This window comes from Mustela putorius, unplaced genomic scaffold (genome assembly GCF_011764305.1).
Source record: "Mustela putorius furo isolate JIRA1106 unplaced genomic scaffold, ASM1176430v1.1 tig00000166_pilon_pilon_pilon, whole genome shotgun sequence".
In the NCBI taxonomy this organism is placed as follows: domain Eukaryota; kingdom Metazoa; phylum Chordata; class Mammalia; order Carnivora; family Mustelidae; genus Mustela; species Mustela putorius.
The window spans coordinates 5,399,437-5,414,603 of NW_025421301.1; the positions used below are offsets into that span (position 1 = coordinate 5,399,437).

Sequence of the window (15,167 nt, forward strand, 5' to 3'; positions counted from 1 at the left end):
ATATCTAGAAAACCTGTAATGACATTTTCCCTTAAATAGAAAAATAAGCCTGTCATTTGTACAAACCACAAAAGACCCCAAGCAGTCAAAGCAATCTTAAGAAGAACGAAACTGAAGACGTCAAATTGCCTGATTTCAAAGTATAATAAAAGCTATAGTAATCATGATAGTATGATACTGAAATGAAAACAGACCAACAGAACAAAACAGAGAGCACAAAAATAAATCCACATATACACAGTCAACTAACTTTCGACAAGAACACCAACAATATACAACAGGGAAAGGATAGTATCTTTAATAAATGGTGTTGGGAAAACTGGATATCCACATGCACAAGAATAATATTGGAAACTTATACCATACACAAAAATGAACTTTAAATAGATTAAAGACTTCAGTATAATACCTGAAGCCATAAGAAAACAGAAAAATCTTTTTAGATGCTGGTCTTAGCAATGAGTTTTTTGCATATGACACCAAAGCATAGGCAACAAAAGTAAAAATAAGCAGTAGGACTATGTCAAACTAAAAAACTTCTTCACAGCAAAAGAAACAATAAAATGAAAATGTAGCATACAGAATGGGAGAAAATATTTGCAAACCATGTACCTAATATGGAGTTAATATTAAAATATGTAAGGACTCAATAGCAAACAACTTGATTTAAAAATGGGCAGAGGACCTGAATAAACATTTTTCTAAAGAAAACATACAGATGGCCAGTAGATACGTAGAAAGGTGTTAAGTATCACTAATCAGGGAAATACAAGTCAAAACCATATCATATCACCCCATACCTGCTGGAATGACTAAACCAAAAAGATAAGAGATAACGTTTAAGTATTCTCACCACAAGTACTGATGAGGGTATGGAGGAAAGGGAACCCTCTACACTGTTGGTGGGAGTGTAAATTGTACAGCTCTTATGGAAAACAGTATAGATAGTCCTCAAAAAATTAAAAATAGGACTACCACATGATTTACTAATTTTACTTCTACATGGATATACACACACGAACACACATATCAAAGAGATAGCTACCCTCCCATATTTACTGAAGCTTTATACACAATAGCCAAGATATGGAAATAACCTAAATGTCTGTCAGTGGACTAATAGAGAAGGAAATGTGTTATTAATCAATTCAATGAAATATTATTCAGCCCTAAAAATAAGGAAATCTTGGGCACTTGGGTGTCTCAGTGGGTTAAGCCACTGCCTTCGGCTCAGGTCATGATCCTGCGGTCCTGGGATCGAGTCCCGCGTTGGGCTTTCTGCTCGGCGGGGAGTCGGCTTCCCCCACCCCCTCTCTGCCTGCCTCTCTGCCTGCTTGTGATCTCTCTCTCTGTCAAATAAATAAATAAAATATTTTTTAAAAAATAAGGAAATTTTCCCATTTGGAAAAGCATGGGTGTAAATGTGGAAGACATTATGCTAAGGGAATAAGCCAGACACAGAAAGACAAATATGTATGATCTCACTTGTATGTGGAATCCCAAAAAGCCAAATTCTCAGAGTAGAATGGTGGTTGGCAGAGGATGGAGAGTAAGGCACAGGATGGAGAGACATTAATCAAAGGGTCGGAATGGTCAGTTGTGGGATGAGTAAGTTCTGGTGATCTAATGTACAGCTGATGACTATAGTTGGTAATACTATTGTATACTCGACATTTGCTGAAAGTAACGTTTAAGTATTCTCACCACAAAAATAAAGGTAGTAACTAGTAACTGTGCAAGATGATGGATGTGTTAGGTTGATTGTACTAATCATTTCACAAAGTCTATGTATGTCAAATCATCACATTGTACACCTTGAATACATACATCAGTAAAACTAAGGTGGGGGGTAAAACAGCACAGGTGAAAGACATTAACTCACTGATGAGGAAATCAGTAAGATGAAAATGATGGTTCAGAGAACATTTTTTTTAACATTTTATTTATTTATTAGAGAGCCAGCGGGCACAAGCAGGGGACAGTGGTGGAGTGAGAGGAAGAAGCTGACTCCCCACTGAGCAGGGAGCCTGATGCAGGGCTTTATCCCAGGACCCTGGGATCATGACCTGAGCCGAAGGCAGACGCTTAACCGACTGAGCCACCCAGGTGTCCAGTTCAGAGAACATTTTGAGGAACTTGGTATTTACCCATGTTTGAAAAGGAATGTAAGAATAACTTTAAGTACATTAAATACAAAATTAGTTCATGTCCAATAGGGAAAAAAGATGAAATCTTGAAGTTATCTTCTCCAAGACAGAATATTACTTCAATCACTAGTAGACAAGTTCTGTAACTTTTAATATATCATTTTAGAATCACAATACTTAATTAACATTTAAATTGCAAAGTCAAATAAAGTTACATTCCCGTAGATAATTAACTAATCCTCAGGTGAGCTTGCTAAACATGTGTCAGGATGACATCAGAATACATGCTACAATCTCTTGATTTTATTTGCAAGTTGTTTGGGCAACAAAATAAATTATAGATAACCAGTCTTATAATATATCTATCTGTAGGATACATACCAGTCCTATAATGCTAATTATAAATATGAGCATTTTAAATATTGGTGTTTTCCACTTTAAATATTTAAACCTTTTATGTTGAAATGTTCAACTCCTAAGCTTATAGCTATCAATTTTTTAAAATAAAATTGCGCTTCCAACTTTACTTGACTTTATTAAATTTCAGTTGTTAAAAGGAAAATATTGCTGCTCAGATTTTATAAGTGCAGTCTTCTGGCTCTCACACTTTAATTCTGAGCTTCATCTTTCAGAAATATTTGATTATTTCAATTTACTAAGAATTTATTTTCATTACCACAGTGTTCTGTAACAATTGTGCTTTCTAGTTCATTTAAAATGCTTCGAATCCATATCTTTAAGCCACACATTTTTGGTCATAAATTCATATAAGTGACTTTCAGAGAACTTTTATAATTTAAAATTTAGTGTTAATTTATAATCTGTGGGGTTATACAAATTTTTTTTCAGTTTTATATAAATGTCTTTAATTCTGTGAACTATTTAAATCAGTATACATACTGTAATTTTTAGAACTTATCAAACATTTAATGGTTTACTTAGAACTTAAATAAACAGTGAAACTGTAAACCATCTCTTTTCACCTTATTCTCTAGCATGAAATTGAAGAGTAATTATTCTTCTTTTCTTTTCTTTTCTTTTTTTTTTTTTTTTAATTTTGCACCAGAAGAATGCCAAGTGAAAAGATAAAGCTAGGTGAAATGTTCTAAAATTGCAGGGAAACATTGTTATTCATTTCTATCTTCAGGTGCTTTTTGCTAAGATACTGTACTGTAAGGAATAAATTCTAATAACCAATTTTATCAGGATATATTTAAGTTTTGTTAGAAATAAGTAACTATTGGTGATTGAAGTATTAAGATAGCAGTGGATATAGACAAAAGCAGAATAGTGTGGTTTTAGTCAGCTGTGTTCAATGGGCACATTCAGTTTATGTCTTGATTAAAAGAAGGATAAGAGGGACTAAAATCCAGCCTGCTCTCTGCAAGTCAAACTGTGAGCCTTTTTCTTCCTTGAGAAAAAGGTGCTTTTCTTTCCCTAATCTGCTGGTGCAGAGGGAACACTTTTTTATACTGTACAAAATACCTGATAGGCTAGCAGAATCTTGGCTTAGGGCCTGAGGGTCACTTTTTGATAATTAGACATCATTAGTCTACTGTCTCAAGAAAATATCTATAACTGCAGTATTTCATAATAGTAGAAGTTCAGCCAGAGAGAAGAACAGTAATAAATTCTCTAATTCCAAGCAGAATAGTAAAAATTATAAGTCTTAAGAAATTGAAGTAAACTTGTATAATATGAAATCAAGAAACATTTGTTACCTTTGGTCTGCATTTTTCCTGTAGATATCCAGTAAGTGAATGAACATGATGCTAAGTTGTAACAAATATGTTTGGCTTGTTATTTCTAAGCAAAAATAAATAAAATCACTTTCTCAATCTTCTTTGATAAAATCATATTTCTCTATTACTGAAGTACATTTTAATTTTGTATAACCAAACAATAAACTATAAACCTTAAGACTGTAGACTTATTTGAATATTCTTATCTGACCGTAATGCTAGTAAGAGGATTTGTTTTCCAACCACCAAGGGCATTTCAAGTGTTTATTAATTTGTCTTGGGGGTTATGGGTACTGATAAATACTCCCATTTTCAGGTGCATCTTGTAAATGATAGTATTTTTCCTATTGGTGTAAAACAACCACATTTTAGCAAATTCGTATTTTAGTAAACCTAAGTTAAGTAATGCATATAAGATTTGCATTCTGTGTGCTGATAATGAACATATTTGACTGAAAGAAGACAGCATTTTTTAAATCCCTGCCTTTGGCCCCATAATGAGAGTGTTTTTCTCTTCATAATAAATTCCTCTTTCAGCACAAACAAGTGAGTATGTGTGTTGTACTTCTGTGTATCTTAGAGTGGGAAACCGATAATTTCTTCTTTATTTTCTGAGAAATACAGAATTTTGTGTTAGGGTCTTTTTATAATTAGTTGACCTAGTTATGGTTTTTATTAGAATTAAGAGACCTAATAGAAAATAATTACCAACATCCATTTGAAGGCTCACCATTATCATGCAGTCATATGACTCTATTAGTTTCCATGGGGAATATTACCCACAGTACAAGCAATTTTAGTGACCTGTATTACCATTTGCTTGTTAATTAAATCTGCGGGCATATCTGCAGGCTGTTTTGGAAACATGCATGTGTACACACACATACACACAGATTTATAGAAGCTTGAAAGTCAGAGTACTGTAATGAAAATTGTAACGACTTAAATGTTAGCGATTGCTGTTGTTATTAGCAAGCATTTGATATGCTCCAGGTACCGGTGAGCACTTAAATATATTAACACATTCAATCTTTATAATAATCAAGGAAGTTTTGCTTCATATCACTGCAAAATACAGATTTCCTTATTTATCTAGTTGTGGTTTTATTTCCTCAATTACAGTGAATATTTTCAGGTAATTTCCATAATGCAAAAAAAATAACTCTGATTATGTACTACTTGCCAGTGAATTGAACTCTGCTGCTATGGGTTTTGGGAGGAGTGTTTTGTATAGTTTAATATTTTATAAAAAATTGGTAGCTTTTGTGAAGTGTGTAAGCCTGACGATTCACAGACTTGAACCCCTGGGGCAAATAATACATTATACGTTAATTTAATAAATTTAAAAAAGTGATAGCTTTGAGAATAATAACCTTTCTCATCTTCCTCATGTACGGCTTTTTTTAATAGTAGGGAAAATTTTGCATAAAGCAAGAAATAACATAAATTATATTTCTTCCAGAAAATTAGGATTTTTAGAGACTAAAACCTGTAGCGAAAGCTCTCAACATCGGTTATGCACCAGTATTTTTTTTAATTGTCATACATTTCCCTGGGAATTTCATTTCCATCTTTCGTCATATTGCAGCAAGTCTTATAACCCTCCATCTGAATAAAACACTAGTCAAAAACATGGAACAACTATTTTAATCCTTTATACTTTTTAAAAAATATTTCTATTTCTCTCTCCTTCTAATAGTCGTAAATAGTCTTCTCCTTTATCACTTACCAAATATACAAAATAAATTTCCCACTCCCTTTCCTAGACAATAACAAGTCTGGAAACTGTTAAATCACGTGGCTCTTAGGTCTTCTGCTAAGTCACATTGCATCTTGAACTAGCCATTGATAAAACAAGACTAGAAGAGAGTCCTACCAATGCCAGGAGAATAGAGAAACCAAGTCTGTCTGGCTTCTGATGACCCATTTTGGTTTCTAATTAATATTTTAGGATGTTTGAGTACAGAGTAACAGTTGTATTGGGCCTGATACCGTTGGTTTGAGAAATTATTGGAAGTACCTTCTGTTTCTTGGGATTTGGGACCTGATCAGCTAACAGCCCCAAATCAATATAGTTCCCTTTTGGCTGGTGTTAATTACACATACATTCTAAAATTTAAAAACTGTTTCTAATGTGGTACCCTGTGTGCTATAATTTTTTTTTAAGATTTTTTATTTATTTATTTGACAGAGAGAAATCACAAGTAGATGGAGAGGCAGGCAGAGAGAGAGAGAGAGGGAAGCAGGCTCTCTGCTGAGCAGGGAACCCGATGTGGGACTCGATCCCAGGACTCTGAGATCATGACCTGAGCCGAAGGCAGCGGCTTAACCCACTGAGCCACCCAGGCACCCTGTGCTATAATTTTTTAAGGTTGTTATGAAATATATAAGATTTGGTTAGGACGGGCTTTGATAACCTTAATGTGCATATAGAGTACTTTATCTAATATTTATTGGGTTTGCAAATTGCATGGCTAGATGTATGTGATCATTTTTAGTGTCAAATTTATGTTTTCCAGTTCTTTAAATGTCTTCTAGAACTTTTAGTTTACAATGTGATTTCTCACATTGTTTTTAAGGCTCTTAAAAAAATAGTTCCCTAATGATAAAATTTCTTTATGATTAAAATAAATTTCCAGTAACATTCATGATTTCAAATATGAGCCCTGGGGTTTATCACATGACTGGGAATACAGGAATGCTATTGGACTCTCTAAATGTTTAGCCTAAAGTCATAGTATAGTTAAGAATTACTTTTCCTCGGCTTTTTATTTAGGATGCGAACTGTAATCCCACTGTTGAGCCCTAAGGAAGTATGCACCTCTGAAAGGAACGCAGACCTCAGATGGCTGGAAAGTTTTGATGCTATACAATCTGTCCCATTCATTTTAAAAATTATTCTCATAATGTCACATAATGTTTATAAATGGGGAGATTATATATCACATTGAAAAACATCCAATAATGTGAAATTCATGAAGACAAAGATCGTGTAGGTGAGGGTTGTTTTTCCCTAGCCCCTAAACTTGGACTCAGTTCTTTGACTCTGTTTGGTACATTCTACAATTGAACTACAGCTATCATAAAGCCTGTATTTATTCTGTGGTTTTCTGGACTGAAGTGACACATCAAATAGATGATTAATACCACTTAATTAACTACACTTTCTTAAGAATTGATATTTATCGTTTAGTAAAATCCATCAAAGCAGATGAATGGTAAATCTGGTAAGAAATTGAGTTTGTCAGAGGTGTTTAGAGTGGACTTCAGGTGAGTCTCTTGACCTTGCTTGCTCCCAGTTTTCCCATCTATAAAACTGGAAGCTTGGTCTAGGGGATCCCTAAGGTCCCTTCACACTGAAACATTCCGTGATAATAATAGGTAGTACACTATTTTAAAATTACAAATGGTCCAGAAAGGTGCATACAACTGAAATGTCTTCAGTTAGTACCTCACCCTGCTTTGGACATTGGTGTGGTTGCATGTTTCAGCTTTCTCTCTCATTTCTTCATATGCTGACACATACTGGACATCAATAGACCTTTTGGGAGAGGGTGAGTAAAGCTTTATTTTAAACTTCTGTTCTGAGAGACTTCCTTCTCTAAATAACTGTCCTTTTTTGGTCATTTGGAGTCTGGTATATCTTGTGTCCTTTCCTCTTCTTCTCTCCTGTCTGTTCTCTGTCGGTGGTACAACAAAGATTCTCTGGCTGCACTTTCCTCTGTTCCCTCTGAAGCACAAATTTCAGATCCGTTTGCACCAGAACCTACCCCTCCTACTACAACTTCTGAAATTGCAACTGCTTCAGCCTCTGCCTCAACTACCACAACTGTCACTGCTGTCACTGCTGACGTCGATCTCTTTGGAGGTTAGTCGGTCACATCACTGGTCCTTTTCCTGCCGGGTTTGCGAAGATTACCTTAGAGTTAAGGGGCTTAAAAGTGTCTACATTATATGACAGCCTGTCAGAATGTTTTACTACTTTTTACCTGTTTATTCATAGATAGTTATCTTTGCTAAATTTATAACTTTATCTTGACTTAATTTTAGTGGTTTTAGAGCAAAGGTTCCAATGGTTTAGGCCCATTTTATTTTTCTGGTTTTTTTAAAGTAAGGATTTAAATTACTCTTAGAACGCTTGTCCTATACACATTCCTGCCCCGTAGAATCTATGTGAAAGTGGTATCAGACCTCTATATCATATCTAGGTTTGATTTTTTTTTACCAGATTCACACCAGCTGAATGAATAGTACTTGGAAAATATGAAAAGGGAAGTCCTGCCTTAAATTATTTTTTTAAGATGTAAGACAAAAAAATATCCAAGAGTTGTTCAGACTTGGAGGTCTCTGAAGAGAGGTTAGGGTAGGCCCATTTTTGTAACCATAAGCTTGTTCTGTACGAGCAAAAACTTGGAGCATCTTGGGCTTTGGAACTTTGAGAGATGTTTTGATACAACACTCAGAATGCTGATGGAAAACAGGTTTAGGTCAGGTTTTGAAATGATTGCCTGAAAATGTACTTTACGTGCAGATGTAAATTCTGACAGAGTTGATTTATAGTAGTGAGCTCGAGTCAGGTACCGTAGACTCTGGCAGTATAATAGGCCTGGACCTGAGGAACCGTCTGAAACCAGTATATTTACATCTCCCCGTCTGAGTGGTGCTGACGTCCGCACCTGGAGAAATGCTCATGTCAAATACATACATCAAATGGTGTTATAGTCCTCATCGTTTTTGTGTTTCATTACCATATAACATCTTTCCCAGGGCATTTTGAGAACATGGTAAAGAAATTGGAGGAAGCAAGTGATGGGGAGAGCAGGAGAGACTTGGCAGCTCTGGTGGAGCTGTGCATTCCCCTGGGAACGTACGCTTACACACTGCCATGTAGCACTGTGCTCCCCGCCACGGCCCAGTCTCGGAGGCTGGCCGACATCATCTGAGACAAGAAGCACCGAACTGGACACAGCATCGTGGCCAGTTCCACACAAGGAAGTTGCTGCTGCCTTGCTATGCTGCCATTCCTACTATAGGAGAAAGCGGGGGTTTTTTGTTTGTTTGTTTGTTTGTTTGTTTAAGAAGTAGGGAAAAGCTTTGGAATATTTTATTAAAAATAGCCAACCACTAGCAAAAATTACAGTTATGCCTCTATAACTTCTTAGACCAAAAATTAAATTTTTAGCTTAACTTTATAAAACCAACTTCTTCGTGTCCTCCCTCCCCCCCATACAACTGGCATTGGGTATGAGTGGTTTCTCATAGGCTTATGTTGACAGAAAAACTTTAAGAAAAATATGAACAGGATGGATAACTATTTTGTGCTTAAACATTTCTATATCTTTAGCTATTTAGATTTTTGTTTTTCAGTACATTTGTAAGGAGCTTAATTGCCTTTAAGAAATCAATCAACTCTAGCTTGCTTCCCTCATGGCTCTCTAGAGTAATAAAGCCTAATATATTGCTTTGAAATAGTCTTTGCGCCATCATGCCATTTGTGTGGATCACTAATTACTGATTTTTTTGCATTCCTCAAGCAGAAAAATCTGTATGTTTGTAAATATTGTCATGGCTTTTTCTGCCCTGAAATACAGATTTCAAAGACTAAAACTTCAGAAAGCCATCTAACTTAATGCCAAAGAATGGAGCCTTCCTTGGGATTTTACCAATATCTTTTCTAGGCATTTGGCTGTGGGTAGAGTGAGTACATCTGTAAATCTCATTACAATCATTTTTATTGATCTGGATAGTCCCATAAACTGTCTCCTGAGCTCTTGGAGCTATAAAATTTCTATCATTTATGGTCAGAAGTCTATGTGTATCACCGTTAGGCACTTTTTGAGAATACTTCCTAACTTCTTTCATGCTCTTTATTGACTTATAAGGAATCATTTAGAGATGGGCCATGTAGTATGGCCATTTTTTTTTCTTAATCTGTATCACTAAAATAGGTAAGTGTTAGAACTCTTAAATATATAAGGGCACCAGATATTTTGTTTACGTGACTTTTAAACATGCTTTCAAGGTTTTTGTCTAGCTTGTACATCAATATTAAATAAATAGCTTTAGAAATAAGTTAAAGATCTTTCATTTCTGAAAAGTAGCTAATTTATTTCATGAATATGAAATATTAAAACATTGATGTTTTCTGTGCATTCTCATTATAGATTTGAAAAGTAGGAAATGTCCATCAATTTTAAATACTCATATTGATACCCCACCTAACATTTTAGTTATTTCAGTGTAAGTCATTAAAAACCTTTTTTCAGAAACATTGTATTTACTAAATGCTTTATTTTTTAAAGTGAACTTTAAAGAAAAAATCTGCTTGCTGTGGTCATGCAGAACAGGACAGCAAGATAGTATTGTGCTTTTCAAAAAATCAGTAAAATTTACAAATACTGATGAAAATAAAAGACAAAGTTATTTAAAATATTCTATTTTTCACTTGAAAACTTGCTAACAGCAGCACATTAATTTGTGACAACACAGGATTTCTCTAAGCATGAGAATACTAAAGTGAGACTAATTCCTCTACACATTCACCAGGGCACCCTTTCAATCACTTGTGTCAATTTGTGAGCAAACCCTTCATGAGGACATAGTCTGTGGGCATGAAACCAAGTGGCTAGAAAACAGAGAGCTTAGCTCACAAGCTAGCTTTCATTTGCACAGGTTTGTTGAGAAACTAATATAATCAACCTTCCTTAAAACCAGTACTTAAATATAGCTCTTAAAAGTGGATTTCATGTATAGAGTCTTATAACCTGGGACCTTTGAGGAAGACTTAGAATGGTGACTTTCAGGCTTTTGACAATGACTGAAACCTTTATGCCAAGTATGTGATGTAAAGATGGCTTATGTGACTGGAGAAGATGGGGAGAATCCAGGTTGGAGAAAATGACAGCTATTTGAAATTTTTAGAAAGATAGTCACATGCTAAAAAATTAAAGAGAAAATTCTTCCTAGATTGCTAGAAGGGAAAGAAGACTGGTCTATAATGGTATCAAGGAGATGATTTTGCTGGGGAAGGTCTGGACTGGGTCCATAATTGTAGAACAGCCGGAACATGCATGTCCAGGAAATAGCACTTTTTGAAAATAAGCAAAATGTAAAAATGAACTGCAAATGGGTACCAAGAGAAAGAGATCTTACCTGGAAAAAGATTGAGTTTTCAGAACGGGAGGGATAATGCTGCCATAGATTATGAAAGAAAGCTAGGTAGTAGAACAAGTTTTGTTTTATTTTCAGCAAAAAAAATTCTATTACCTCTCACAGTTCTGGAGCCCGCTGAGCTCTGCTGGACAATTGTCATTTAGGGTCTCCTTCCTGGCTAGTCAGGCAGTGGCTGGGGACAGCTGCAGCCTCGCTCATGCGGATCTCTCCCTCCTGGCCTGGAAGACTTAGCAGACAGGCCTGGAGCAGCTGGGCTCCTGTCTTTAAGAGAAGTTCTGATGGGACTAGATGAATTTATAATGTCTAGTTTTAAAACAGGAGAAGCATTAAAAGGAGATGACAGGGAAGGAAAAAACCTCTTGTGAGGACATAGTTGCAAATACGGGTTTTACCTACTTTTACAAAGGTAATAATTAAAGAGGCCAGCCCATGGGTATTTATTTGACCCCCCCCCAACACTGATGTAACTGGTGTTTATTCCATCCTACAAAGACAAAACAGAGCGTGGCATGGCTTGCAACGGTGCGGCATAGTACTTAAACACACAAACCTCCGTCAGTTTACAACCAAATCCTGACTCCACCATTTTGCCTGTTTTGTGATCTTGGTCGTCTCTCAGTGTCCGCAAGCTTCTGTTCTCTGACCTACAAAGTGGAGATAATAGAACCGATATTGTGAGATAGTTATAGGAATTAAATTTAATAATGTCCACAAAGTATTTACACAGTGACTGACACGTAAGTATTCACTAGTGACCGCTATTACTGTTTTTACTAGTCCTAGTATTATTAGCCTTGGTTCAAGCTTTTATGAGAATAAAAAGAAAGAAAACAGACCTGACTTGTGGCAAAATGCTTTCAGCCCTGCAAGCATCCTCTTCTACCCTCTAGTGTTCTGCCGTGGCTCTTGGGGTTCTCGTACTGCTCTAGGCCCTCTAGTACAGTATCCTCAGCATTGCGTCTGGGGAAGCAAGCCTGGCCTAGCTGCACTCCACTATTATTTGGCCTCTCCCCTGACAGACCCTTGGTCCAAAAACACATTCCCTTATGTAGCTGAGGGAAGAAAGCAGTTCAGATGAGTCTGTAAGATATGAATAACCGATTGTTTCATTGTGTCTTCTAAGGATATCTGTGTTTTTGTAAAGGACATTTTGACCCAAGTGACCAGTTGAGTGTGTGTTGTTCTACTTAATGCCCGGCCTCAGGACAGGAAAACAGGAAAGAAAGTCTGTTTCATACTAAGATCAGTTTAGACCATGCTGGGTTAAACTTAGAAACAAGTGTCCTGACTATAGGACTTCCTACAGCCTAATGTATACTACATAAATCTCCGAAAAAGGGTATACCGTGTAGCATTTCGCAAGCCTATATGATAAATCCTTCTTAATGGCCAGAGGAACTGTGTTCTAGGGAACGTTTGTAGATATTGTGGAAGGCAGTATTTTAGGATGAGAAGTCTAGCAGGTAAGTGGTAGATTCTAGGTGGATATTTCTTGGAGTTTTCTTCTAAGCAAATCATACTTATGATAGCTTCATTATTTGTACCTTTGAACTATAGAATCGCTTTGAAGGCTCCAGGATTATTATTATTATTATTATTATTATTATTTTACCAAATTCACATGGTTTACTGGCAGAAACGCATTGGGTGCTGTTTGTACACATCAGCCATTTATATACTGGGCATTTATAAACTGGGGCTGCCTGTATATTAATGGATTTTCTGCTATAAATAGTGATATGCTTATAGTCTCAAAGCATGAAACTGTTTTTAGTTTCTTGAAAATAGATCATTTTCTGAATAATGAAAATAATACAACATTTTAAAACAATGATAAATTGAAGTTGAAATAAAGGCATTATTTTGTTATCTATTTCCTTAAATCCTTGGTTGTATCTGAAAATGATTCTCAAGGATAAGCGAAGACTTAACATTTTTATGAATACTTAGTAAACCTTTCATATTCACAGTGTAATTCTGCCTGTACTAGACCATAAAAATTTTTTGAACTATAATTATTTATTTACATCACCATCATTTGTTTAATTTCACTGACATTAAAGAAGACATCTATGATAGAAACCACCAAAGAGCCATCATGGTAACATAGTGAATAAGTGTTCACTGGCCACAAAAGAGTAAGGTCTTAAATCACGTAATAAAGTTATTTTGGGGTTTTAATCTTCACATCCATTAATTTCTAATGTTACATAAAACATGCTTCTTGAGCCCTTATACAATGAGAATCTTGTTACCTGATGGATCCTAAAAGGGCCTCAGCAGTATGAACCCTGTACCACTTGCATGGAACTAACATGAAGGAGCACCAAGAATCATGATTCTGTGACGCCATCAGTGCATGGGCTGTAAGAATGCATTTGAAGAAATTCATGTTGTATAAGGGAGCCTTTTCTGCAATTTAACTCGGTTCTTTTACGATATTTTCTTCTCTTTTTATTCCTTTAATTTCTGTTGTTTTACAAACCGCACCCAAGATGCCTTTGCAGCTTCTCCCGGGGAGGCCCCTGCAGCATCCGAAGGGGCCGCCGCACCAGCGACCCCAGCCCCCGTAGCCGCAGCCCTTGATGCATGCTCAGGAAATGGTGGGTCGACAGTCGCGAGCAAGTCTGTTGTTTTCTCTGTCCCGATGTGAAATGCCCGTAGTGAGATGTGGCCATAGGTTTTTCCGACTTTAATTTCTTCTGAGTATAAAGGATCCTTCATCATAACTGACTCAGTAGTGCTGGCACTTAAAACATTAAGATGACGACGTGCATACTTAATCAAAATTGACAATTTCTCAAGATTGACAATTTTTGTCAGGGCAAGTATGCTCTCTTAATGTTTTTTTGTTTTTGTTTTTTTGTCCCCTCCTGCTGGATTGCACTCTTGTGTAGCGCTGAGTTCTACTATATAGGCATGTTTTAATGAATTTTTAAAGCTACCAAATTGCCCAGATTTGAAGAAAAACAATCTCTGATCCTAGACCGTAGGCTTATCCTTACATTGAAGCCTTAACTTGTGTTACCTACTAAATTTTCTTTTTTTTTTTTTCTTTAGAAAAACATCCTAATCACTGAGCCTTGCTGATAGGATAGTAGTTCAGTCCAAGCAGCCTAATGCCTAGCTAGTGTGTGAATATCTGTGTCAGGTGTCTCTTACCCATAGTTACGACGCCTCTGTCTCTCTTTCTTCTCTTTCCTCACTGATGCTGAATGTGTGTCTCCGCTTTCCTTTCCAAAAGACCCCTTTGCCCCGTCTGAAGGTAGTGCAGAGGCTGCGCCAGAGCTGGACCTCTTTGCAATGAAGCCACCTGAGACCAGTGTTCCTGTAGTTACCCCTACAGCTAGCACAGCCCCTCCGGTTCCCGCCACTGCTCCTTCTCCTGCTCCCGCTGTCGCAGCTGCCACTGCTGCCACTACCGCCGCCGCCACCACCACCGCCGCCGCCACCGCCACCACCTCCGCCACCACCACCGCCGCTCCTCCTGCTCTAGATATCTTTGGTGGTAACGTTTTGTTGTTGTTGAACTCTCTCCATCTGGCACCTGTAAGGCCCCGCATCCAGAACCCTTACTGCATGACCACTGTGTAAACTCCACGCTGCTTGTCTCGGAATTGTGCCCCCGGGCTCCTGCAGAACTGGGAAGTGATGCTGCTGTGTCAGGTGGGCTTGTGGAGTTGAGTAAAGGCATGTGTGTTCTTGGTCTTAGATTTGTTTGAGGCCCCTCCGGAAGTCGCTGCGGCACCTAAGCCGGATGCTGCACCTAGCATAGACCTGTTTGGGACAGGTAAAAACTGAAGCCCCCCCCCCCTTTGTGTTTTTGAACGTTCGTTTCCCCCCTGAGATTCTCATGACTGAACTCTTTGTGCTCCCCTGTGATAATGCGTTTGTTAGATATTTAACTTTGATTTCAGCTTTCTACTTACCTCTGCTTGGTTTTGGTTTGTTTCACTTTCGGAAGATGCTTTCTCCTCTCCACCACAAGGGGCCTCTCCTGTGCCTGAGAGTTCTCTCACTGCTGACCTCTTATCCGGTGAGTGCTCCTGCCAAGGCCAAACCGTCTGTCCTCTGTGGTGTCTGGTGGGGGTTATGTGTGGAGAGG

The 15,167-nt window shown here is 37.2% G+C and overlaps 1 protein-coding gene across 15 annotated transcripts in view; it reads left to right on the top strand.

Moving 5' to 3' along the window:
• SNAP91 (synaptosome associated protein 91) overlaps positions 1–15,167 on the top strand; it is a 152,486-nt gene that overhangs the window by 91,425 nt on the left and 45,894 nt on the right. For 11 of the 15 annotated variants that reach the window (XM_045075874.1, XM_045075872.1, XM_013046380.2 and 8 more), the window contains 6 exons: positions 7,429–7,443; positions 7,590–7,757; positions 13,558–13,665; positions 14,307–14,570; positions 14,775–14,852; positions 15,027–15,098. The exons of 1 other annotated variant lie outside the window; for it this stretch is intronic. In XM_045075874.1, the coding sequence (XP_044931809.1) occupies positions 7,429–7,443; positions 7,590–7,757; positions 13,558–13,665; positions 14,307–14,570; positions 14,775–14,852; positions 15,027–15,098 (705 nt within the window). The remainder of the gene's footprint in view (positions 1–7,428; positions 7,444–7,589; positions 7,758–13,557; positions 13,666–14,306; positions 14,571–14,774; positions 14,853–15,026; positions 15,099–15,167) is intronic. 3 more of the 15 variants (XM_045075878.1, XM_045075879.1, XM_045075883.1) reach the window with 3 other exon arrangements.